The 27139-nt window shown below is 48.9% G+C and overlaps 1 protein-coding gene across 1 annotated transcript in view; it reads right to left on the reverse strand.

Moving 5' to 3' along the window:
• The window catches only part of RAB6B (RAB6B, member RAS oncogene family), a 62356-nt gene that overhangs the window by 4397 nt on the left and 30820 nt on the right, over positions 1–27139 (reverse strand). Inside the window, exons 3-6 of the mRNA XM_082625285.1 lie at positions 2912–2965; positions 2621–2726; positions 1222–1333; positions 100–193 (exon numbers count right to left, since the gene is read on the reverse strand). Coding sequence (XP_082481411.1) covers positions 100–193; positions 1222–1333; positions 2621–2726; positions 2912–2965 — 366 coding nt within the window. The remainder of the gene's footprint in view (positions 1–99; positions 194–1221; positions 1334–2620; positions 2727–2911; positions 2966–27139) is intronic.

Genomic DNA, 27139 nt, shown 5'->3' on the forward strand with positions numbered 1-27139 from the left:
AGGGCGAGCAGTAGAGCTCTGAAGGCTCCTCGCTCCCCATCTGGCGGGTGGACGCCCCCCCCCAGTCACTAGCCCTTGGCCGAAGGCGGCGGAGCCCACCTGCTTCACGTTGTAGCCGGTCTTCGCACTGGTTTCGATGAACATGACGCTCAGTTCTTTGGCGCGCTGCTCCCCCTCCTCGATGGTTATCTGCCTGGAGGGGAGGCGAGAGGGGACCAGCTCAGTAGGGAAGTAGCCCCTGGTGGGGGCGGAGGGAGCAGCCTCAGATGATGGGGGCCCCTCAGTCAGCCCTGAGGTCAGGGCTGGACCCCAGGGCTCCCTCAGGGCGCAGCAGGACACCAGCCCCTCCCTACTCCTTGGCAGCTCCGTCCAGGTTGGGAGCAGGCCCTGAGGCAGGTGGCTGCTGTCCTTTTCCCAGGGTCACCACGGCCAGAGCCAACATTCGTAAAGCACTGCCAGCCACAGACCGCCTCTCTGGGTGGTACCATCAGCCCCGTTTTCCAAATGAGAACACTGAGGTTAAAAGTAATGCCCCCAAGGTCACCTACTGCAAAGGAGCTGGGCTTTGAACTCCGTTTTCTTCACTTCAAGGACAAGATTCAAAGAAAGCAGCCTCTAATTCAGATTATTCCCTGAACGGTCAGAGTACATCCCAGGAAGCCCTCAGTCCATGACTCATTGCTCCATCTGCGCCATGAGATGAGTGGACCAGCGCAGGGAAGGGCGCTGGGCCAGCCCTGTGCCTGGAGGACGGTGCGGAGCAGCCTCTCCACGGAGAGCGTCCCACCCAGACACAGCGGAGGCCCAGGCCCTTCACAGCCACACCCACATCAGCCAGGCCTTTCACAGGGGCAGGGCCGGTGGGAGCCCGAGTGCTGCTGTGTCTGTGTCTGCCCTGAGGCCGGGCCCAGACCATGCGCTGCTGGGCCAGCCAGGTGCATATGGCTCCACTCAGGCCACGCGTGGAGGCCTGCCCTGCCCCTGCCAGCCTGGAAGGTGGGGCTTCAGACATGACACACCTGTGGGTAGGCGTCTACCAGGTGCTTTCAAAGCCTCCGGTGCCCCAAGGGGGTCCTTCCCAGATGCAAGGGGACAGGCCAGACAGGATGCTGGGCAGGGGGCAGCTCACAGGGGCTGCTCACGCACAAATCCCAGCACTCTCCATCCAGGAGGAGCTGCAGAGGCATGGAGGGGGCCCGGTCTGCAGCCCCCTGTGCCTACCTCTTGTCGGCCAGGTCCGTCTTGTTGCCCACCAGCATGATGATGACGTCACTGCCCCTCTCTGTTCTGACATCATCGATCCACTTAGAGGTCTGTTGGAAGGAGTTGAGATCTGGAGGCGGAAAGTGCAGATAAAACAGGGCGTGAGCGGCAGCCCTGGCAGGAGAGGGGGGAGGGCGGGAAGGGAGTGAGACCAGGAGCAGGAGGGAGGGGGGTGTGCACCCTCAGACACCTGGGCGGCGCGGGAGCACAGTCCAGTGGGCCTGGTCCTCCCGAGGACGCCCACACGTGTCTGTGGAGCTGTGCCCAGGGTGCCCGAAGGCCCCTCATATGCTGAGCCAGCCACCCTCTGGGGAGAGCAGTCACGGCATCCGGAAGGCCGCTGGGTCATGACTTCCTACTAGTGGTCCTAGGGCCCACCTGAGAGTTGGACCTGACTTTGGAGGCTCACAGCAGAGTGAGAAATGGGTGCAGTAGACTTGGCTGAGCTTGGAAACAGTGTGACAGCGTGTGTGTGGGACCGCAGCAGCTCCCAGGGCAGGAGGGCCCTGCAGAGCAGCCTCCCACTGACAGGAGCTCAGAGGGGTTTCTGAAGAGCACCCTCAGGCCCTGAAAGTAAGGGGAGGGGGGAAGGCGGCCCCAGGAGCAGATAAAAGCCAGGAGAGGCGTTTCAGGGCAGCCCCCTCCTCAGTCAGAAGCTGTGACAGGCCGCACAGAAGAGCAGTCACAGGGCGACGCTCACCACTCAGCGGCCCGCAGGCCCAAGGGGAGCGGAGGCTCCCTTTCCTGGAAACCTGGGCTTCTCGAAGCCGGACCTTCCTTCTGCTCAGCATCAGGCTGCAGGAGCCCAGGCCTCCTCAGGGCCCAGCTCCCACCTGCTCTCAGGTGTGCAGGGAGCCTGCGGTCAGAGCCAGAGGCAGCCGGCTGGGCATCCTCCCACGACACCCATGACTGCAGCCCAAGCACTTGCCAGGTGTGTGCCCTGACACCTGCCTGGGCAGTGGGGCTCTGCACCAGGCCCCACCTCTCACCCCAGCCCCACGAGCCCCTCTCAGGGCTGTGCATCGCTCTTGAGAACAGCTGATTTGGCCAGAAGAGCCACAGTGTGTGAGAAGTGCAGGCCACCCAAGGCCCTCTTGGACCCGCCGGGCCTCCCCTCCCAGGGAACCCGGTAAGGAACTGGGATGCTGCTGACAAGACCACGGCTGCCAGGTCAAGGTTGGCCTAGGGACCAGCGTCTTCTCCCATCTTCACACACACACACACACACACACACACACTCTCTCTCTCTCTCTCACTCTCTCTCTCTCTCTCTCTCTCTGCAGCCTGGCTGGGGCCGCACCTGGCCCCGGAGCCCCTGCGAGCTGCCCCCCGCCCAGCACCCAGGCCCCACACTCACTTGTGATGTCGTACACCACCACGGCCACCGTGGAGTCCCGGATGTAGCTGGGGATCAGGCTGCGGAACCTCTCCTGGCCAGCTGTGTCCCAGAGCTGCAGTCGCACCTGTCACAGGGAGGAAGGAGGCTCAGGGGGCAGTGAGGTCCTTGTGGTGGGAGTGGGGGCTGAGGGAGGGCCCGGCTCTGGGACACTGGCCAGGCACAGGCTCTCAGCGGTGCCCAGCACGGGCCCCAGGGGATAGGTCCCAAGGAGCCCTGCCCGTCCTCCCGGGTCTCAAGTCAGGCACTCACCGTGCGATCCTCCAAGTACATGGTTTTTGACAAGAAGTCGATCCCAATGGTTGCCTGTTAGAGAAAAGCACAGAACGGTCAAACCCAAAAGGTCTCAGGCACAGGGGCAAAAGCTGAGTCACCAGGCGGGGACACAGCCAGCAAAAGGGGTCACCCACGCCGAGCCTTAGGTGGGCTCTGCTCTGCCGCCCCACCCCCAGCTCAACAGTGGACCCTCTTGCCCCTCTCAGAGGGAGTGAGTTTGAGCTAAACAAGGATGGGGATAGGTGTTTAGGGAGTGATACTCTTTGGGGAGGAAGAGAAAGGTGCTTTGGAAAGGAGAGGAGAGAGCAGGTGAGGCGGCTTCCCCAGCAGCAGGGCCACCGGCACGCGTATCTCCTGCCCCGCTCGGGTTGGGGGGGGCCTGGAGGAGCAGGAACAAGCCTGCTGGGCCCCGCCTGCCTCCTTCCCTCCCAGCCTCCACTCGAGGCTCCCAAAGCTTTTCTCCTCAGCCCTGGAACTCGAGCGCCTGGCGGGGGATCACCACTGCCCAGGAGGTGGAGCGGGGGCAGGGCGGCTTGCCGCGGGGGTGGGCAGAGAGCAGCTGGCTTTCCCCAGGGGCATCACAGCCACCCACAGCAGCATCTCATTGCGAAACCCACCGGCTCTTCTCTACCCAGACCGACACACTGGAAGCCAACTGTCTAGGTCACGCCTGTGCCTCCTCTGTCCTGGCACTAGGAGACGCAGTTGGGCCAGATGGCCGGGACCCACCATTTACTTGCTGTGTGGCTTGGGGCAGGCCTCCAACCTCTCTGGGCCGAACCTGCACCCAGTGTTTGTGACGGGAGCAAGATGCTGTCAGCGTGAAACAGTCACTGCTATGTAATTAATAATAATGGAGACTCCGACACAGCCTAAATGTCAGGGCACTGGTTAAGGACACGGTGGTTCATCCAGATGATGAGAAACCTTGGCAGCCATTAAAAATCACGTCCTTAAAAAATATTTAAGGATTTCGGGAAACGGTCATCAGGTGAAAGAAGGCAGGTTACAAAACATCATGTATAGTTTGATCCCAACTTGATTAACTGAAGTAGAGATACAAGTATTTTTCATATTTTCTTAGACGTTGACGTGAAGGGACTACGCTCAGGCCTTAATGGTGCTGGTGTCTGAGTACTGACACTGTGGGTGCTTTTTTTTTTGGCTTCTTTCATTATACCTTTCTCTATTTTCTACAATGAACATATAATAGTTCTAGAAGCATAAATAAAGCATTTTGAAAGAAAAATAGGGTTGAGAAATAAGCTTCATTGAAAGGAAAATTGTGCAGTGACTTCATTTTTTTTTTATGCTTTATAACAAATTTAATCAGTTATACATATACATATGTTTCCATATCCCCTCCCTTTTGCGTCTCCCACCCACCCTCCCTATCCCACCCCTCCAGGCGGTCACAAAGCACCGAGCTGATCTCCCTGTGCTATGCGGCTGCTTCCCACTAGCTATCTACCTTACGTTTGGTAGTGTATATATGTCCATGCCACTCTTTCACTTTGTCACAGCTTACCCTTCCCCCTCCCCATATCCTCAAGTCCATTCTCTAGTAGGTCTGTGTCTTTATTCCTGTCTTACCCCTATGTTCTTCATGACATTTTTTTTCTTAAATTCCATATATATGTGTTAGCATACAGTATTTGTCTTTCTCTTTCTGACTTACTTCACTCTGTATGACAGACTCTAGGTCTATCCACCTCATTACAAATAGCTCAATTTCATTTCTTTTTATGGCTGAGTAATATTCCATTGTATATATGTGCCACATCTTCTTTATCCATTCATCCGATGATGGACACTTAGGTTGTTTCCATCTCCGGGCTATTGTAAATAGGGCTGCTATGAACATTTTGGTACATGACTCTTTTTGAATTGTGGTTTTCTCAGGGTATATGCCCAGTAGTGGGATTGCTGGGTCATATGGTAGTTCTATTTGTAGTTTTTTAAGGAACCTCCATACCGTTCTCCATAGTGGCTGTGCCAATTCACATTCCCACCAACAGTGCAAGAGTGTTCCCTTTTTTCCACACCCTCTCCAGCATTTATTGTTTCTAGATTTTTTGATGATGGCCATTCTGACTGGTGTGAGATGATATCTCATTGTAGTTTTTATTTGCATTTCTCTAATGAGTAAAGATGTTGAGCATCCTTTCATGTGTTTGTTGGCAGTCTGTATATCTTCTGTGGAGAAATGTCTATTTAGGTCTTCTGCCCATTTTTGGATTGGGTTGTTTGTTTTTTTGTTATTGAGCTGCATGAGCTGCTTATAAATTTTGGAGATTAATCCTGTGTCAGTTGCTTCATTTGCAAATATTTTCTCCCATTCTGAGGGTTGTCTTTTGGTCTTGTTTATGGTTTCCTTTGCTGTGCAAAAGCTTTGAAGTTTCATTAGGTCCCATTTGTTTATTTTTGTCTTTATTTCCATTTCTCTAGGAGGTGGGTCAAAAAGGATCTTGCTGTGATTTATGTCATAGAGTGTTCTGCCTATGTTTTCCTCTAAGAGTTTGATAGTGTCTGGCCTTACATTTAGGTCTTTAATCCATTTTGAGCTTATTTTTGTGTATGGTGTTAGGGAGTGATCTAATCTCATACTTTTACATGTCCCTATCCAGTTTTCCCAGCACCATTTATTGAAGAGACTGTCCTTTCTCCACTGTACATTCCTGCCTCCTTTATCAAAGATAAGGTGACCATATGTCCGTGGGTTTATCTCTGGGCTTTCTATCCTGTTCCATTGATCTATCTTTCTGTTGTTTTTTTTTTTTTTTTTTTTTTTTTTTTTGCGGTATGCAGGCCTTTCACTGTTGTGGCCTCCCCCGTTGTGGAGCACAGGCTCCGGACGCGCAGGCCCAGCGGCCATGGCTCACGGGCCCAGCCGCTCCGCGGCATATGGGATCCTCCCAGACCGGGGCACGAACCCATATCCCCTGCATCGGCAGGTGGACTCTCAACCACTGCGCCACCAGGGAGGCCCTATCTTTCTGTTTTTGTGCCAGTACCATACTGTCTTGATTACTGTAGCTTTGTAGTATAGTCTGAAGTCAGGGAGCCTGATTCCTCCAGCTCCATTTTTCGTTCTCAAGATTGCTTTGGCTATTCGGGGTCTTTTGTGTTTCCATACAAATTGTGAAATTTTTTGTTCTAGTTCTGTGAAAAATGCCAGTGGTAGTTTGATAGGGATTGCATTGAATCTGTAGATTGCTTTGGGTAGTAGAGTCATTTTCACAATGTTGATTCTTCCAATCCAAGAACATGGTACATCTCTCCATCTATTTGTATCATCTTTAATTTCTTTCATCAGTGTCTTATAATTTTCTGCATACAGGTCTTTTGTCTCCTTAGGTAGGTTTATTCCTAGATATTTTATTCTTTTTGTTGCAGTGGTAAATAGGAGTGTTTCCTTGATTTCACTTTCAGATTTTTCATCATTAGTATATAGGAATGCCAGAGATTTCTGTGCATTAATTTTGTATCCTGCAACTTTACCAAATTCATTGATTAGCTCTAGTAGTTTTCTGGTAGCATCTTTAGGATTCTCTATGTATAGTATCATGTCATCTGCAAACAGTGACAGCTTTACTTCTTCTTTTCCGATTTGGATTCCTTTTATTTCCTTTTCTTCTCTGATTGCTGTGGCTAAAACTTCCAAAACTAGGTTGAATAAGAGTGGTGAGAGTGGGCAACCTTGTCTTGTTCCTGATCTTAGTGGAAATGGTTTCAGTTTTTCACCATTGAGGACGATGCTGGCTGTGGGTTTGTCATATATGGCCTTTATTATGTTGAGGAAAGTTCCCTCTATGCCTACTTTCTGCAGGGTTTTTATCATAAATGGGTGTTGAATTTTGTCGAAAGCTTTCTCTGCATCGATTGAGATGATCATATGGTTTTTCTCCTTCAATTTGTTAATATGGTGTATCACGTTGACTGATTTGCGTATATTGAAGAATCCTTGCATTCCTGGAATAAACCCCACTTGATCATGGTGTATGATCCTTTTAATGTGCTGTTGGATTCTGTTTGCTAGTATTTTGTTGAGGATTTTTGCATCTATGTTCATCAGTGATATTGGCCTGTAGTTTTCTTTCTTTGTGACGTCCTTGTCTGGTTTTGGTATCAAGGTGATGATGGTCTCGTAGAATGAGTTTGGGAGTGTTCCTCCCTCTGCTATATTTTGGAAGAGTTTCAGAAGGATAGGTGTTAGCTCCTCTCTAAATGCTTGATAGAATTCGCCTGTGAAGCCATCTGGTCCTGGGCTTTTGTTTGTTGGAAGATTTTTTATCACAGTTTCAATTTCAGTGCTTGTGATTGGTCTGTTCATATTTTCTATTTCTTCCTGGTTCAGTCTCAGCAGGTTGTGCATTTCTAAGAATTTGTCCATTTCTTCCAGGTTGTCCATTTTATTGGCATAGAGTTGCTTATAGTAATCTCTCATGATCTTTTGTATTTCTGCAGTGTCAGTTGTTACTTCTCCTTTTTCATTTCTAATTCTATTGATTTGAGTCTTCTCCCTTTTTTTCTTGATGAGTCTGGCTAATGGTTTATCAATTTTGTTTATCTTCTCAAAGAACCAGCTTTTAGTTTTATTGATCTTTGCTATCGTTTCCTTCATTTCTTTTTCATTTATTTCTGATCTGATTTTTATGATTTCTTTCCTTCTGCTAACTTTGGGATGTTTTTGTTCTTCTTTCTCTAATTGCTTTAGGTGCCAGGTTAGGTTGTTTATTCGAGATGTTTCCTGTTTCTTAAGGTGGGATTGTATTGCTATAAACTTCCCTCTTAGAACTGCTTTTGCTGCATCCCATAGGTTTTGGGTCGTCGTGTCTCCATTGTCATTTGTTTCTAGGTATTTTTTAATTTCCTCTTTGATTTCTTCCGTGATCACTTCATTATTAAGTAGTGTATTGTTTAGCCTCCATGTGTTTGTATTTTTTACAGCTCTTTTCCTGTAACTGATATCTAGTCTCATAGCACTGTGGTCGGAAAAAATACTTGATACAATTTCAATTTTCTTAAATTTACCAAGGCTTGATTTGTGACCCAAGATATGATCTATCCTGGAGAATGTTCCATGAGCACTTGAGAAAAATGTGTATTCTGTTGTTTTTGGATGGAATGTCCTATAAATATCAATTAAGTCCTTCTTGTTTAATGTATCATTTAAAGCTTGTGTTTCCTTATTTATTTTCATTTTGGATGATCTGTCCATTGGTGAAAGTGGGGTGTTAAAGTCCCCTACTATGATTGTGTTACTGTCGATTTCTCCTTTTATGGCTGTTAGTATTTGCCTTATGTATTGAGGTGCTCCTATGTTGGGTGCATAAATATTTACAATTGTTATATCTTCTTCTTGGATCAATCCCTTGATCATTAGGTAGTGTCCTTCTTTGTCTCTTCTAGTAGTCTTTACTTTAAAGTCTATTTTGTCTGATATGAGAATTGCTACTCCAGCTTTCTTTTGGTTTCCATTTGCATGGAATATCTTTTTCCATCCCCTTACTTTCAGTCTGTATGTGTCTCTAGGTCTGAAGTGGGTCTCTTGTAGACAGCATATATATGGGTCTTGTTTTTTATCCATTCAGTCAATCTGTGTCTTTTGGTGGGAGCATTTAGTCCATTTACATTTAAGGTAATTATCGATATGTATGTTCCTATTCCCATTTTCTTAATTGTTTTGGGTTCGTTATTGTAGGTCTTTTCCTTCTGTTGTGTTTCTTGCCTAGAGAAGTTCCCTTAGCATTTGTTGTAAAGCTGGTTTGGTGGTGCTGAACTCTCTCAGCTTTTGCTTGTCTGTAAACGTTTTAATTTCTCCATCAAATCTGAATGAGATCCTTGCTGGGTAGAGTAATCTTGGTTGAAGGTTTTTCTCCTTCATCACTTTAATTATGTCCTGCCACTCCCTTCTGGCTTGTAGAGTTTCTGCTGAGAGATCAGCTGTTATCCTGATGGGGATTCCCTTGTGTGTTATTTGTTGTTTTTGCCTTGCTGCTTTTAATATGATTTCTTTGTGTTTAATTTTTGACAGTTTGATTAATATGTGTCTTGGCGTATTTCTCCTTGGATTTATTCTGTATGGGACTCTCTGTGCCTCCTGGACTTGATTAACTATTTCCTTTCCCATATTGGGGAAGTTTTCAACTATAATCTCTTCAAATATTTTCTCAGTCCCTTTCTTTTTCTCTTCTTCTTCTGGAACCCCTATAATTCAAATGTTGGTGCGTTTAATGTTGTCCCAGAGGTCTCTGAGACTGTCCTCTGTTCTTTTCATTCTTTTTTCTTTATTTTGCTCTGCAGCAGTTATTTCCACTATTTTATCTTCCACCTCACTTATCCGTTCTTCTGCCTCAGTTATTCTGCTATTGATCCCATCTAGAGTATTTTTTATTTCATGTATTGTGTTTTTAATCGATGCTTGATTCATCTTTAGTTCTTCTAGGTCCTTGTTAACTGTTTCTTGCATTTTGTCTATTCTATTTCCAAGATTTTGGATCTGGGAAATAGAATCTTGGATCATCTTTACCATCATTATTCTGAATTCTTTTTCAGGTAGACTGCCTATTACCTCTTCATTTGTTAGATCTGGTGGGTTTTTATCTTGCTCCTTCTCCTGCTGTGTGTTTTTCTGTCTTCTCATTTTGCTTATGTTACTGTGTTTGGGGTCTCCTTTTTGCAGGCTGCCGGTTCGTAGTTCCCGTTGTTTTTGGTGTCTGTCCCCAGTGGCTAAGGTTGGTTTAGTGGGTTGTGTAGGCTTCCTGGTGGAGGGGACTAGTGCCTGTGTTCTGGTGGATGAGGCTGGATCTTGTCTTTCTGGTGGGCAGGTCCACGTCTGGTGGTGTGTTTTGGGGTGTCTGCGGACTTTTTATGATTTTAGGCCACCTCTCTGCTAATGGGTGGCGTTGTGTTCCTGTCTTGCTAGTTGTTTGGCATAGGGTGTCCAGCACTGTAGCTTGCTGGTCGTTGAGTGAAGCTGGGTGCTGGTGTTGAGATGGAGATCTCTGGAAGATTTTCGCCGTTTGATATTATGTGGAGCTGGGAGGTCTCTTGTGGACCAGTGTCCTGAAGTTGGCTCTCCCACCTCAGAGGCACAGCACTGACTCCGGGCTCCTCAATTTGGGATGATGTGTTGTCTATTCATGTATTCCACAGATGCAGGGTACATCAAGTTGATTGTGGAGATTTAATCCGCTGCTTCTGAGGCTGCTGGGAGAGGTTTCCCTTTCTCTTCTTTGTTCTCACAGCTCCTGGGTCTCAGCTTTGGATTTGGCCCCGCCTCTGCGTGTAGGTCGCCGGAGGGCGTCTGTTCTTCGCTCAGACAGGACAGGGTTAAAGGAGCCCCCGCTTCGGGGACTCTTGCTCACTCAGGCCGGGCGGGTGGGAGGGGCATGGAGTGCGGGGCGAGCCTGCAGCGGCAGAGGTCGGCGTGACGTTGCACCAGCCCGAGGCGCGCCGTGCGTTCTCCCAGGGAAGCCGCCCCTGGATCCCGGGACCCCGGCAGTGGCGGGCTGCACAGGCTCCCGGAAGGGCGGTGTGGGCAGTGACCTGCGCTCGCACACAGGCTTCTTGGCGGCGGCAGCAGCAGCCCCAGCGTCCCACGCCTGTCACTGGGCTCCGCGCTTTCAGTCGCGACTCGCGCCCGTCTGTGGAGCCCCTTTAAGCAGCGCTCTTAATCCCCTCTCCTAGCGCACCAGGAAACCAAGAGGGAAGAAAAAGTCTCTTGCCTCTTCGGCAGCTCCAGAGTTTTCCCGGACTCCCTCCCGGCTAGCTGTGGCACATTAGCCCCCTTCAGGCTGAGTTCTCGCCGCCAGCCCCAGTCCTCTCCCTGCGCTCTGACCGAAGCCCGAGCCTCAGCTTCCAGTGCTGCGCGCCCTGGCGGGCGAGCAGACAAGCCTCTCGGGCTGGTGAGTGCCGCTCGGCACCGATCCTCTGTGTGGGGATCTCTCCGCTTTGCCCTACCCAGGTATGTGGGGAGTTTCTTGCCTTTGGGGAGGTCTGGGGTCTTATGCCAGCGTTCAGTAGGTGTTCTGTAGGAGTTGTTCCACGTGTAGCTGTATTTCTGGTGTATCCGTGGGGAGGAAGGTCTGTGCAGTGACTTCTGACTACAAAAACCACAACCAAGGGCTTCCCTGGTGGCGCAGTGGTTGAGAGTCCGCCTGCCGAGGCAGGGGATACGGGTTCGTGCCCCGGTCCGGGAAGATCCCACATGCCGCAGAGCGGCTGGGCCTGTGAGCCATGGCCGCTGAGCCTGCGCGTCCGGAGCCTGTGCTCCGCAACGGGAGAGGCCACAACAGTGAGAGGCCCACGGGCCTCTCACTGTTGAAAAAAGAAAAAAAAAAAAACAAAAAAAAACAAAAAAAACCCACAACCAAGGAAGCCCAAGGAAATAGAAGAACCCATGTCTGCAGGCCCCCCAGCTGACTGCAAGCAGGTGCATGTATACTCCCACCCTCACCCATTCCACAAAGGAGTTAAGGTGGCTGCGTCCTCCTGGAAGCTTGCTTTAGTGCAAAGATAGGGAGTGTCAAGGAATCATACAATTCTACAACATGCGTGCTAAGCAAACACCTTAGACACGACTCGATCCCCTGCTCTGGAGACCTGGGAAGTTAAAGCTCACGCCCAGCGTGACTTTGCCAATCAGAGGCAGTGCTGGGAGGATCTGCGTAAAGTCTTGGCGTCACTTGGGCTCTTTCAACCCCAGCTTTGCACACCTTTCCTGCGTGGTGTAGCCACTGGGGAGTAAGTGTGGAATTGACGAGCGGCTTGTGGACTGAGCCTTGTTCCTTAACAGTCACACTACCTCCACTTATTGGTATCTGTTAGAGCAATGATCCTTGTCTGCTGTCATGGAGAAATGTACAGAGCAGGCGGACATCTCTCAACTTCAGTGCTCAGTGGGCTCCCCAGGGACTGCCAAGCTCCTTCTGTAAAGTGACTCTTGAGCTAAAAAACCAGGTGTATGACCTCAGGATTGGTAGCAGGGACTGCTAGCTGTCCCCCAACATGGAGTCTCCCTTTCTATAGTATTAGGACTCCAAACGTTTAGATGAACTCATGGCTGCCCCCAATAAAGACCGTATTTCCCAGCTTCCTTTGTAGCTGGGTGGCTAAGTTCCCTGGTCAGTGGGATGTGAAGGTGACATTTGCATCTTCTGGGATGGGTCGTTCATGGGGAGAGGCGATGTACCCACAGCTGCCCCTTTCCCTTTCCCACTGTTTGGAATAAAGACAGGTGATAATAAGTCATATTGGCCCATCCAGATAAAGGTGACAGAGTAGTGGCGACCGATGAACCAGACAGAGGAAGCCTGAGCTCCTGCCTATTGGGCCCCCTCAGCAGCCTGAGACTCATGCCCAGACTGCTGTGTGACAGAGAACTGGACTTCTATTTTGCTTAAGCCACTGTTATTTGCAGTTTCTTTTAATACAGCCTAGCTCTATCCTAACTAATAGAGCAAAGAACCACGGAGAAACATACCCCTCGAGGATAGGCAGCATGGATGGTGACAGTGATGTTCCTGATGCTAATGTAACAACGACAGCCCCATTTCGCCTCACGTGTGCTTCCATGGAGGACAGAGAAGTCACCAGATGACATGACAAGGATTGTGCCTTGTGGATCAAGCTCTGGTGAAGCTCAACCCAGTGGCCTCCATAATCATAAACACCATTTGCTGCACACTCACATACTTTATTACCCCTCACAAGAGCAGATCAGTGGTAATGATGAAAGTAAGGCTGAAAGGACCAACTTCCTATCTCTCCAGCTCTCTCCCACCTCTATTCCCACTTTCATGCTTCTTCTACATCAGAGAAACACCTGGCTCCTTAAGTGCCCAGTCTCTCAGACCTGTTCCGGCCAAACTTCCCACCCAGTCAGGCCGTTGAGCCACAAAAGACCTTCCCACAGCTGCACACACTGGTGCCAAAACACAGGCACTGTCCTTGGATGTGGCTGAGGCATCAGCTCTGCTCAAAAACATCTCCCTAAGTTTCGCTTCCAATAATGGCTAAGTAGTTTGTATCAAACTAACCCACCCACAGATAACTATTATAAACTCTGCACAAATGCAACAAATAACAATTGGCAATCACTGAAAAGTGACCAAAAGCAGGCAGAAAATGGAGGGGTTATCATCTCTAAAGGAAGGTAAGAAAACGAAGTGAGATCCTATGCTTAACCAGTTTTTCCTCTGAGGTAGCTTCCTAGTCCCACCAAGTTAGAAGGACTTGGTAAACTCCTCAGGCATTTCATGAGAACCCCAGAAGGTTCAGCTTTGGGAAAAAAGGACATCATCTCAGGACTAAGGGTTATATCAGAGGACTAAGGAAAAAACCAAAAGAGACCTATCTTAACAAACTTTAAATATGGTAAGTAGGTTCCATGTCCTGGCTATTGTAAATAGAGCTGCAATGAACATTTTGGTACATGACTCTTTTTGAATTATGGTTTTCTCAGGGTATATGCCCAGTAGTGGGATTGCTGGGTCATATGGTAGTTCTATTTTTAGTTTTTTAAGGAACCTCCGTACTGTCTTCCACAGTGGCTGTATCAATTTACATTCCTACCAAAAGTGCAGGAGGGTTCCTTTTTCACCACACCCTCTCCAGCATTTATTGTTTCTAGATTTTTTGATAACAGCCATTCTGACCTGTGTGAGGTGATACTTCACTGTAGTTCTGATTTGCATTTCTCTAATAATTAGTGATGTTGAGCATCTTTTCATGTGCCTCTTGGTCATCTGTATGTCTTCCTTGGTGAAATGTCTATTTAGGTCTTCCGCCCAGAAGATGTGACACATATATACAATGGAATATTACTCAGCCATAGAAAGAAACGAAATTGAGTTATCTGTAGTGAGGTGGATGGACTTAGAGTCTGTCATACAGAGAGGTAAGTCAGAAAGAGAAAAACAAATACCGTATTCTAATGCATTATATGGAATCTAAAAAAAAAAAACCCAAAACAAATGGTACTGATGAACCTAGTTGCAGGGCAGGAAGAAAGACGTAGACATAGAGAATGGACTTGAGGACACGGGGTGGGAGGGGGAAGCTGGGGTGAAGTGAGAGTAGCATCGACATATATACACTACCAAATGTAAAGATGGTTAGTGGGCAGTAGCAGCATAGAACAGGGAGATCACCTCAGTGCTTTGTGATGACCTAGAGGGGTGGGATAGGGAGGGCGGGAGGGAGGCTCAAGAGGGAGGGAATATGGGGACATATGTACGCATATGGCTGATTCACTTCGGTGTAAAACAGAAACTAACACAGTATTGTGAAGCAATTATACTCCAATAAAGATCTACTAAAACAAAAAAACAAAACAAAACAAAAAACCATGGTAATTAAACTCTTCCAAAAAAAAAAAAAAAGGATTCGTTGCCCATAATTTAATTCCCCATTGAAATAAAACTCAACACCCTTCGGAGGAAGGTAATAGAATCTACGAATCTCTACAACTTATTATTCACAATGTCCACTACACAATAAAAAACGATTAGGCATGAAGGCAGGAAATTTAAGCCATAATTAATGGAAAAAAACTCAATAGAAACAGACACCCAGATGACTCAGATGTTGGATTAGTAGACGAGAACTTTAAAAGAATTGTTATAACTGTGTTAAAAATATAAAGGAAAAAGATGAATATGATGGGTGAATTTCAAGAGATATATGGAGACTAAAACAAAACCCAGACATCTTAACACAAAAAAACACAATACCTGAAATAAAAATGCCTTGGATTTGAATAACAGCAGCTAGGACACTTAACTTGAAGACAGTCCAAAAGAAATTGTTCAAACTTAAGCACAGATTTTTAAAAGATAGAATAAAAACGAACAGAACTTCAAGAACTTCTAGGGCAATGTAAAGACCTGATATACATGTAGTTGGGGTTTCAGAAAGAGTAAAAACAAACAAACAAACAAAACCTAATGGTCAGATATTTTCTCAATTTGATTAGAAACATCAACCTGCAGCTTCAAGGAGCTCAGTGAACCTAAAACAGGATACAAAGGAAACCACACCCACACAAGTCATAGTCAAATTGCTGAAAACTAAAGATAAAGAGAAAACCTTAACAGCAACTAGGAAACAGGAAGACACAATAGGTACAAGGAAACAATGTCAGGAAAGATGGTTGATTTCCCTTCAGAAACAATTGAGAACAGAAGACAATGGAGCAACATCTTTAAAATTCTAAAAGAAACAAACCACCATCATCCCCATCATGTCAGCCTAGAATTCTAAAGCCAGTGAAAATTTCCTTCAACACTGAATGCAAAACAAAAACATTTTCAGATAAGGGAAAACTGTGATCATTTGTCACCAGTGAGCCCTCATTACAGGAAACACTTTAGGCTGAAGGGAAATTTTACAGATGGAAGTTTGGATCTTTAAAGAAGGAATATAGGAGCACCAGAAATGGTAAGTCTGTGATATATAAAAACATGTGACTTGTCCTTGACCACCTCCTGTTTCCACCCACATCAGTAACAATTCCTAACATCCTCCTGTTTTGTCCTTGCGTCATCCTCCGCAAGACTCACTCTCGGAAGATGGCCTCAAATCTACTTTACAACATCAAGTACAAACCACTTCAATTCCTTGCTTTTACCCTCTAATATAACAACAGCGATACCTCCGGTAACAGTGACTAAACATCTGAGCACTTCTCACGTGCCAGGTCAGACCTTTATATGCATTACGTAACTTAATCCTGAGAACCTGTGCCATGAGTTATGCTCTGTAGTATTTATACGTTTCTGCTAAGAAGACTGAGTAAAGTTGATCCCTGAGCAACGTGTGGGTTAGGGGTGCCGACCATCCACACAGCGGAAAACCCGTGTATAACTTAGAGTGGGTCCTCTGCATACGCACTTCGGTTCCTCCATTCAACCAACTGCAGATGGTGTAGTACCGTAGTATTTACTACTGAAAACAATTGCATATAAGTGAACCAGCCCAGTTTAGACCCACGTTGTTCAAGGGTCAACTGTATAAGAGATGCTAAATTACTTGCTCAGAGTCAACAGCTGGAAATGGCAGAGTCAGGATACAAAGATATTTGCAAAGTTGTCTATGTGTGTCCAGCCATATCTCCATCCCTCCAGGCTCTGAGCATTTGTTCCTTCTGTCAAAGCAAGCCTCTCCTTGGCGTTCTCTTGGCCCTGAGCCTCTCAGCCATCAAGGTTCTTTTCTCTTTTCTCAACCCCTCGTTCTCTACTCACTCTTTCCTTTCATCCAAGAAACATTCTTAAAATTCTTGCATCCTTAAGAAAAAACCCTTCCCTGTCACTAAGTGGCTCTCCAGCTCTCTGCCAATCTCTCACCTCCATTCCCTTGGTATGCTTCTTGGAAAAGGGCCCAAACCAGCTGTCCCCACTTCCTCTCTTCTCACCCACTGCTCAGTGGTCTGACTCCTGCCCCTCTGCCCACCGAGGCTGCTCTGGCTGTGGTCGCCATGGCCATTCATCTCCAAATTGTAAGGACACTCTATAGGCCAGACTCTACTAGTACTTGACCCTGTGGACCAATCTCTTCCTTGACTCTCTTCCTTCCTTTGCTTTCATGACGTGACTTGTTTCTGGCTCTCCCTGCCTCTCTAACTGCTGTCCCTTATTGGCCTCTTACAGGATCCTCTTCCTTTCTCTGTCCCTAAAATGTTGGTGTTCCCTACTGTTTTGTGTCAGGGGACCTCATTTACTGTCACAGCTTCAAAAAGGATGTGCTGGGCTTCCCTGGTGGTGCAGTGGTTGAGAATCTGCCTGCTAATGCAGGGGACACGGGTTCGAACCCTGGTCTGGGAGGATCCCACATGCTGCGGAGCAACTAGGCCCGTGAGCCACAACTACTGAGCCTGCACGTCTGGAGCCTGTGCTCCCCAACAAGAGAGGCCGCGACAGTGAGAGGCCCACGCACCACGATGAAGAGTGGCCCCTGCTTGCCACAACTAGAGAAAGCCCTCGCACAGAAATGAAGACCCAACACAGAAAAAATAAATTAATTAATTAATAAACTCCTACGCCCAGCGTCTTAAAAAAAAAAAAAAGAAAACCACAGCTTAAAAAAAAAAAGAAAAAAAAAAAAGGATGTGCTGCTGGCTTCCCAACCTACATTCCAGGCCTCACCTCTGTCCTGAGCCCCAGATCCAGGTATCTGACCGCTTACTGGACATGTCCATCCACGTGTCCTCTAGACCTCTCACTAAACATATGTGTCCCACCCGGAGCCCATCATCCCCCTCCAGACTTACTTCTTCTACTTTCCCCATCTTGATGAATGGCACCTCCACCTCCATAGGTGCCCAAGCCTCCAGAAGCCCTCCTGAGTTCCTCCTCTTCCCTCGCTCTCTCGTCCACCCCCTCACAGCAGAGGAATCACTGAGCTGATCCTTTGCCTCCTGAGTGTTTTCGCCTGTCTGCTTCTCTCCATTCCCCACCAGCACTGCCCCAGTTCAGTCCTCCAGCTTCTTGTACCTGAATAGCCTCAACAGCTTCCTGACGACTGGTCTCTCTGCCCTGAGGTTCTCCTGACTGGTCTCTCTGCCCTGAGTTTCTCCCTGGATAAATGATCTCTCACCAGCACCAGTGTTATCTTTCTAAAACATATATCTGACCATATCACTCCCTATTCCCCCCAGGAAACAATCCAAACACTTCAGCTTGGCCTGCAAAGGGTCTGCCCCTCGCTTCCTTTGACCTCATTCCCCTCTTTCCCAGCTTGCACTTTATACTTTAGTAATAATACTGTGGTCAGGACTCTACACACACAAGTCACTTTGTGTTTCTGTGCCTTTTCTAACGCTCTTCCACATGGTTAAAACCTAATCAGAGATCAAGATTCAGCTCCTCTGCTGAATCCAGTCATCTTCTGAGCCCTCAGGTTGGCCTCAGGGCCCCTCATTTAACAGTTTCTCTTCTAAACTGGAAAGATCTCATACTAGTCAGTCTCTCCCACTGGCCAGTGATTTGGTAATTCTCGACACGTAGTGCATGGACCAGTTGCTTCAGAATCACATCAGAAGCTTGTTAAATATGCAGATTGCTGAGCCCAGCCCAGACAGAGAAAATCACAATTTCTGGGATGTCAGTCTGAGAATCAGAATTCCAGACAAGCCCCCAGAGAACTCATTTGTGCAGTAAAGTTTGCAAATAACTGCGTAGATTCTGAGCTCCTGCTGTAGTTGGTCTGAGGAGACTGTGGTATCCAGGAGGAGGGGCAGATTCCTTGCCTGGGGTGAGAGACAGGGAGATGCCCATGCCTGCAGAAGGGGCTAATCACGGATGAAAAAACCAAGGCTCACTCAGAACTGAGGTCATACAGGTGGGGGTGGCAGAGGCAGGATTAGAACCCAGGTCTCCCTGACTGCAAAGCCCCTGCTCCTGACTGTTGTGCTGTATTCCCTCTGCTTCCTGAAGTCCCTTCATTTCTGAAGCTGTCACTGAGTGTGTGTGTGGGGGTCACATCCTGTCTGGCTCCCTCCTGTTAGATTCTATGGTCATTAGCCATAACAGCTTGGCAGAGTCCACATAAGAGGAAGTTCATTTGCATTTTAACAACAACCACAAAAGTCAGCTCTCTAAGGGCAGAACAGAAACAAGAACTTTTAAGATGGCCTTGGTTACCAGAAATCTTCTAGCTCCTTGGCGTCATTTATTTTTCCAGACACAAGGCATAAGCAGTTGGCCCTACACTACTGCCAGCTGGAGCCCATTGCTCCTAGACAGTCCAGATCTGCAGGAAGAGGTGGTGGTGGTCACAGTCTTTCCTGGGCAGCTGCTTTCTGGCATATGGTGTAATTAAGTAGTACTCATTCACTTATTCACTCTTGAGTGTTTCCTGTGTGTTAGACCAAAATAAGCCCTGGTCCCAGCCTGTAAGGAGTTTTTCCCTCCCGTGGAATGCTCCCCCATATGGCTAACACCTATTCACAGTTCACAATTCAGCCTTGAACTTCCAAACTTGTGGAGGAGCTAAGATTAGCACACAGAACTATGGTTCCTGACAGATGGGTAGGACTATTGTAGTTAGAGCGTCTCTAAGAGGAGGGGGACCTTGTTTCTGATTGATTTCTTGAGGAAAGGCAGGGCAACTATGCCAGTCCTTGAGTGAATACTAACTTTCCAGCAGGTGAAGACGGGGAAATAGTAGAGGATGGGAAGTACGGGGAGTAAATCCCAGATGGAGGGAACGGGGGTGTTCCGATTTTGGTAATCAGAACCAACCCTCTTACAGATTACAATTATAAATTCTGAGCAGAATGTAAAAAACGACTATCTGAAGGCACTAGAAAGTGACAAAAGCAGGTAGAATCTAGAGGGGAGTCAACACTTAAAAGAAGAGAATGGCCCTGGGCAAGGCTCCTGTTTTTATGACTGTTTATTCACCTAAAGGCAGCCCCTGCTGGAGCTGAGGGGTGGCTACAACTTGGCAAGAAACCCATAGTCTTACTGGTTAAAAATGAGAAGGCAGATCATAAAACTATCACAGCAGCTGGAAAATGTGGAAAATCCTGGAGACGAGAAATCCCAAATTCTGCATGTAAATGCTACCCAAATCTCTGGTCTAAAGAGACCACAAGCAGCCTAAGACTGAAAACCAAACAAACCAAGCTGAACAGAACTTTAAGTTGCTGCCTACCATGGGGGAGAGAATTGAGAATTTGTGTTCAACAAGTACTATTCCAAAGGAACAAGCAGAATCCATAGTCTTAATCACAATGTGTAGTATACAACTCAAAATTACTATACATATGAAGTAAAAGCCATATTTAAGAGAAAGAAGAATAAATGGAGACCAACCCCGAGGTAACCCAAATGTTGAAAGTAGCAAGCATTTTTAGGCAGCTAATACAATTATGCTCAAACATATAAAGAAAACATGCTCACAATGAAGACACAGATGTTAATCTGTGCTTCTCAGCAGAGAAACTATAAAGAAGCAAATATAAATTTAGAACTAAAAATACAATATCTGACATTTTTAAATGCTTAACAGAGGACAGCAAATGACAGATGAAACAGTGAACTTGAAAACGGATCAACAGAAATTATCTGAAAGGATAATATGGGGACACCAGACAAAAGGAACAACTAGCTACCCAGGTAGGCTACAACCTCCATTCCCTCTCAAAGGTTAGCACAGGTCATACAGTGTGTGAGTGTATTGATGGGAATGTGTGTATGAGTGTATGTGAGTAGACACATGATGAATGGAGATACACAAGTGTGCATGCAACTGTGTATCTGCGTGTGGAAAGTAGTAGGTGTAAGAGGCTTGTGTGGGTATGAGTGTGTGGTGGGGAGGGAGTCATTTCTGCTTTGAAGGTAAAGCCCGGATCGAGGTATGCACACAGCCTTGGTGAGGCCAGGAGGCTAAGAGGCTGGGGTGACCAGCAGCCTCCATGGGGGAGGGGGACAGATTTCTGCCAGCAAACCTAGTCTCCCTGTCAGTGCCTCCTAGGGCAGTGCATGGCCAGGTCTAGAGGATCTGGCATGCAGCTAGCAGAGCGCCCCCCCCCCCAAATGGACCTGGGTGGGGTCATGTGCCCAGAGGGCCCTGGTCTGTCTTCAGGGACCTCTGCCAGTGCCTTGGCAGGTTCTGAATGCTGTATAATGGGCTTGGAAAAACACTGTGTTGGGAGTATCCTGGAAAAATGACAGCCACTCTGGCCCTCAGCTTCTTATCTCTAAAACGGGGATAATCACAGCTTCCTTCAAGGACTCTTGGATCAAATGAGTTAGACTGTGTGAAGGTACTCTGCAAACAAAATGAGGACTGACCAACGGACTGAGGGATTTCCGAAAGATGCTGTAGAAACTTGGTCCTGGGAACCTTTGTGCTTGTAATCTGTATTCACATCCCAATAAATGAGTGTTCCCAGGGCTTCAGGAAAGGCTGGCCCTCAAGGAGGTGGGTTCCAAAGGAACCATGGAGTCTTGGCCACAGCATTCATTCTCTGTATTCCGTTTCCTCTTATGAGGTGTGCAGTAAATTATTCTTGCTGGAAACTTTCCCACAAGGATGTAAAGAGGGTATCAAGACAACATGAGCAGCAGGCTTGACTCTGAGACTCTCCTACCAGTACGTGACCCCCCGATCCTCCCCTTCCCTCCTCGGCTTGCTGGGTGAGCCTCCTGTACTGCTCGCTGCCCCTCTGAGGAGGCTGGACGGCATCCTGCTGTGGTTAGACCCCCCCAAACCCGGCAATGCTTATTTATTCTTTTAATATTGCTGTACTTGCCAACTGTACTGCTTATGAAAAATGGCAGGCACTTCGTTTTATACAAAACAGGCGGAGCCTTAACAAGGACAGGTTTCATAGCCGCGTCCACATTTATCTTCTTCTGAAGGTGGTGTTAACCAGCGTTAACAGGGGCTCAGACACACAGGGCAGAATGATGGTGCGTTACACGCGTCCCTCTACACAAAAGCTCCCACTGGCCCAGCATATGCCCGAGGAAAGAGATGTTTCCTGAGGCACTTGTTGAAATCGTTTTCGCTACGTGCATTTATTATGAAATGTAATTTTGCATCCACATTCTGACAAGACACAGTAATAAAGTGTGCTGTGGAAATTTGCATGGTAATTTGCATGAATTGACTCAAGATTCTCTTCTCTGGAAGAGAATCATGAACAGGAATGTATGTGTGTCTTCTTTTCGCCTTGGCCAGGCCTTGGCCGGTGGCTGGGGAAGCATCCCCAAGTGGCAGAAAGCAGCTGGGCGTGACAAGCCCTTGACAATGAAGTTGCTGTTTGTGCTCGGTACCACCAACCATCAGATGAGAATCAGGGTAAAGACATGCAAATGAGCAGGCAAAATGAAGCTGGCACAACTTATGGATCCAGACCAGCAAGTGGATGCCTCTGGAAGACACGCCGGCACGGTCTGGCCTTGCCAGCAGCTCAACCAGGTGCTGCGGAGGAGGGGCGGCTGGCCGGGGGGCCACAGCGCAGGTACCTGGATTCTTTCAGACGCCTCAGTCTCAAAGTCTACACAGTCCCTGCGGCCACCTTCCTCCCAATGGGGAGTGGCTTATGCCAGTCACCACCCAATACAAATACTTATCAATTGCTTTTTTATTTCCTGACTGTGCTCTGAAACATCAACCAAACCATATGGACCTTACAACTTTAAACAAGGGGTGAAATGTCATCAAAATCAGTCAATCCTTCCAGAAGCCACACAGATGCCCAGGGATGTGTGGCCTGAAGCTCCCTGAGAGGTCTCCCACAGGCTCACAATTGGATGCAATGCATCAGCCCTCCCCTCATCTCTTAGGGAGAAAGATGTTCTGGGGGATGGACTTTTGAGGGCATCTAAGAGCTATCTACGAGTAACCTATGAAGTGAATTAAGAAGGATTACTAAAACCTGGGTCAGAGTTGCGTGATGGGGCCACTTCACTTACGAACGCTAGCAGGTGCTATTGGACTCACCCAATACCAACTGGCAACCTCCTACTCCCTTGCCATCCTGGAAACTGTAAAAGTGAAATGCTGCTTTCCCAGCCTCTCTAGAGGATAATGGTGATCATGTGACTGAGCTCTCGCCAATACGACATAAGCTGCAGTCTGCTGGAGGGGAAGGGGATTCTAGGGAAGCTCTTGCTATCTTTTTCTGCCTTGAATGCAGAGGTGACCTATGGAGCCAGGCTGCATGAAGATAACCCACAGTACAAGAAGGCAGAATAGAATGACAGCAGGGGTCTGGGACCTGCCTGATGGCATCACTGGGCAGCTGGGCCGCCTCAAGTCCTACTGTGACTTCTCCTACCTGAAAAACCAAAGCCCTTCCTTGTTTAAGCCAGGTTAGTCAGGTTTCTCTACTAGAGGCTGACTTCATACCTAATTTTCAATATGCTTGACAGAAGAGAGGGAGAGAAGCGCAGGGGAGAGGAGGGAGGGAAAGAAAAGATGTTACAGCAAGTCTGCCCTCAGACCAGTCCCAGGTACATGTCCAAAAGGAGCACCTGGGTGACTGGTGGTGCCCCAGTGGGTGTCTGAGGGCAAGGTCATCTTGCCAAGCTGCCTGGCATTCAGGGGCATTTCACTATATAAGAGTGTCACCTCACATTTTGACCACAGAACCTAATGTTTGCGAAAGGTGGAGCTCTACTGTGTTAATATGATAAAATCATCATGTTGCTAGAGCTAACCAAAGATGGAGTCCAGTGTTCTGCCAGAAGTCTGGGGCCCTGGCAGCATCTGGCAGAGTGCCAGAGCTCTGCACATGCAAGCATGGTTGGGAGGCCCACAGGTTCCCATGAAAACACTATGTTAGTAAGTTATTGTTAGCTTCACTTCATCATTACCAGCTTCGTTTGTTGTGGAGTTGTTGGTTTGCTTCGCTCTCTATATAGAGCATGGTAATGCACATTTGTATCAACAGTATTTCTGGCCTATAATTTTCCATCATCTAGGCTTTAAGACCTCCATCAGCTATGGTTTAAATACAAATTAACCACATCCCTACTGCTAAAGTTTGAGGCCACTGGTCTAGGTGGTGCAGGGGTTAAATGCCATCCAAATAATTTCCAGGTTAAAAAATGCAATACTAAGAAACTGGGATGCTGGCCCAGAATCTCTCAGCTAAGTGACAGAGGTGGGATTTGAACCCAGGCCTCTGCATGTAGCATTGTTTTGGAGGAGAAAAAAAGAGCTGATATAAGAGGATGTGCTGACTCTTTCTCCTCTGTGTGACCCCACTCTGACCACCTCGACAGGGGTGGAAGATCCTGCCCGTCTCTCCAGGTGCCAGGTGGTTACCTGGACACCACCTGGGGATACGTGGCATCTTGGATTCTATGGGGAGAGGCCCCTCCTCCTGGCCCTCCACCTGCTCTCTACAGTCCGACCCAGAAAACTCAGTAGCTCTTGGGGCTTCAGGAATCCAGATCCTTCCAGCGTCTCCTGGGCCCACCCACGTAACAGCCATTTTCAAACATCTTCACTTGGCTGTTCCACTATCACTTCCCACTCGACTTTTCATTTTGCTTTGTGTCGATGGCACCGATATTCTTCTGGGGTGTCTGGACAGAAACCCAGGGCCCACTCCTCGCCCTCTTCTGCACCCCACAGGCCTACTCTGTCCACCCGCCCCTCCCACTGTCCTGTGTGTCTAGGCCCAGGCTTGGCCCGGGCCCCTCGCTCACATCCCACGCAGCCCTGCATGACGGCTCAGTGACGTTCCTCCCTCCCCTGCCCCGCCCTTCCACTCACAGCGCTGCATCCAAGTCTGCGGGCCCTGCTGCAACTGCCGTCCCTGCCCTGGCCGGGCCCACAGGCCTGTCTCCTGCAAACTCTGGGGTCTTTGATCCCATCGGTGCCCACTGCAGGAACCACAACAGCTCTCCATTCCCCGCCCCGTAAGCCCGAGCCCCGCTGAGTTCCGAGGGCCTCCACAGCCTCATCAACTAGGCCCGCTTACCCGCTGGGACAGCGGGCACAGACCCTGGAACCCACAGTACTTTTAGAGGCGCAGAAAAATGTTTTGTTTTGTTTTGTTTAACTTTTTAAATTTTAATTTCTTTTAAAATCAAAAGAAAAAATGAATAATGATATATAATAATGAATCCAGCCTGTATTGTCTTCATAACAATACAGTTATAAAATATAATTTACATACATTATATATATTTGTGCATATATATATATATATATTGCTTTTTAATGAAGGAAGGAGCAAAGTGCCCTGGAAGGCAGAAGTGCCTAAGGCCGTGAAAGTCAAAAGGCAGCTCGGCCAGTAGCCCCTCCACAGGCCCACTAGGACCTTCCGCTCCAAAAAGGCACAGCCCGCCCCGGCACCGCCCGCCACGCATGCGCAGCACTGGATCATTGCACCTGGGGCTCCCACCAAGGCTTCTCCTTCAGCGTAGTAATCCTCCCTCCCACGTGGTGGCATCAGATCCTCCCTGCCCTTTCCCACTCAGCTCCCACCCTCTCCTCCAGGAAGCCTTCCACACCCACTAGAACAGCCACCGATCCCTGCCTTGTCTGAAGCTCCACGCCCCCAAGGACCAGAGCTTCACGCGTTAATGTAGGCTGGGAGAATGGGAGGGTGCGCAGGGAGGAGCCTGGACGACGACAGCAGTGTTGGTTACGACGTGAGCCTCAGCCCCACGTCAGCGCTCCAGCCGCAGACCATGCTCCCCCCCACCGGGGTGGGGCGGCCACGTGAGGCCCACCCCCTCACCTCTACCCACCCACCGGCCAGGATCTGTCCTTGCAGAGCTGCAGCCTGGCCACCCCACAACCGGACCTTGCCCTCAGAGCTGGGTGCCCAGCACAGTATGATGTGCACACACACCCTGGCAGATGGGACGAAGGCTGCGCCGTGCACCCCGTAGGCCAAGGGCCCAGCTGCCTTGCCCGGTGCCCTTGCAGCATGCCATGTGGCTCCTCTGAATCTCCTGCCTCTTGCTGACCAAGTGCTCCATGCTGTGGCCACAAAAGGCATCTCCCCTGGACCCGGCGTGCCGACCCATCCACTCTTGTCTGACCGGCTGCACCTCCTCTTCAAGGTGGCGCTCCGGGCACCTCCCCACCTATCAGAGGGAACCCTGTCTCCAGGTCTCTCTTGGCTGCTGTGGGCGCTATGTGGGCCCACTCATCTCCTCACAGTGACCCCCTGACAGAAAGGTGCTCAGTGCCATCAGCAACCTACCCCCAAGTCCCCATCCCTTTCCTCTTCCCTGGCCCCGGCAGCACAGGGGACCAGGAAGCAGCGCCCACGCGTGTGAGGCTGGGCACCCAAGGAGAACATTCTGGCCTGACCCATCCCCAGGTCCTTCTTCCTCAGTGGCCCACTTCAGGCCCACCAGTGAAGGCGATGTGGAGACACTTTAGGTGTGGGGCTTGGCTGCCCAAGCCTGGCAGCCTCCAGACCACCTTCCTGAGTCTGGTTGGACGAGCATTAGCAGAACTCGCTGCCCCGGAAAGAGAGACTTCAAAGCGTCCAGCCCCACGCGGACGACCCCTCACACACCATGGTCATCACAAACGCCCCCTCCCTGAGCACCTGGGATGTGCTGCTGTGGGACCCAGCAGGAGCTCGGCTCCCCTGAAAGGCCACCCATGCTGCAGGGTGAATTGTCGGGGTGGGGCAGGCGCTGGTTTGGGGGCTGCTGAGCAGCCAGATGGGCAGCTCCATAGCATCAATGACCAGGCCCCAGTAAACCTATTTACTTTATTAAATCAACTTACAAATGTTACATAAAGAAACATCTGAACATTCTGAAAAGCCCTGTAAGAACAAAAAGACTTGCTGCCAGATAGGCTCCTGGGGAAATGGCTTCCCCAGGTCAGATGCTAGGCCAGTAGCACGTGAAGCACCAGAGGGGCCTGGAGCCTGGAGGGGTCCCCAGTGGGATCCGACCGGGAGGTGCTGGGACACTGTGTAGTGGGCCAAAGAGTGTCCTCTTCCCAAATTCTGTCCGCCTGGAATCTCAGAATGTGACCTTATTTGGAAAGAGGGTCTTTGTGGATGTGATTAGTCAAGGGTTTCAAGATGAAAATCATCCACGATTTAGCGTGGGCCCTAAATCCAAGGACTGGAAGTGGCAGGAGGGATTCTGTCCCAGGCCTTTGGAGAGAGCGTGGCTCTGCTGACTCCAGACTTCTAACCTCCGGAATTGTGAGAGAATAAACTTCTGTTGTTTTCAGCCACTTGGTCTGTGGCAATTTGCTATAGCATCCCAGGAAACTAATACACACCTAGCGGGGAGAGAGGAAAGCCCCCAGATCACTGCGGGGCTAACGGCAACTCAGGCAGTCCCTCGGCCTGTGAGGGCACAGTGGACACAGCCATGCTGTCCCCTTCCCGGAGGCACCGTGGGACCCAGGGAGTGCTCCAGTGCAGTCCTCCAGAGACACTCCCAGGAGCAGCTAGGTAAGCCCCAGCGGGCCAGGACCCACTAGGCTGCTTTCCTAACTTGTGCTGTGGTGGGAGGTCCAGGGACAGGCTGGGGGCTCCAGCCTTGATTATCAGTTCATCTCAGTCACCTCTGAGATTTAAAAATGCTAATGCCTGACCCAGCCTGTGCATCTCCAGTCATCCCCCCCCAAGTAGGTAATGCTAATGCGCAGCCAAGATGGGGGACCCATGAGAAACCCCAGGAAGAGGGCTGCTCCCAGATTCTCCCCTCTCACCCACAGCCACCACCTGGGGGCCTGAAACCTCCCATT

The sequence above is a fragment of the Mesoplodon mirus genome (genome assembly GCF_964341445.2).
Source record: "Mesoplodon mirus genome assembly, chromosome: 6".
In the NCBI taxonomy this organism is placed as follows: Eukaryota; Metazoa; Chordata; class Mammalia; order Artiodactyla; family Ziphiidae; genus Mesoplodon; species Mesoplodon mirus.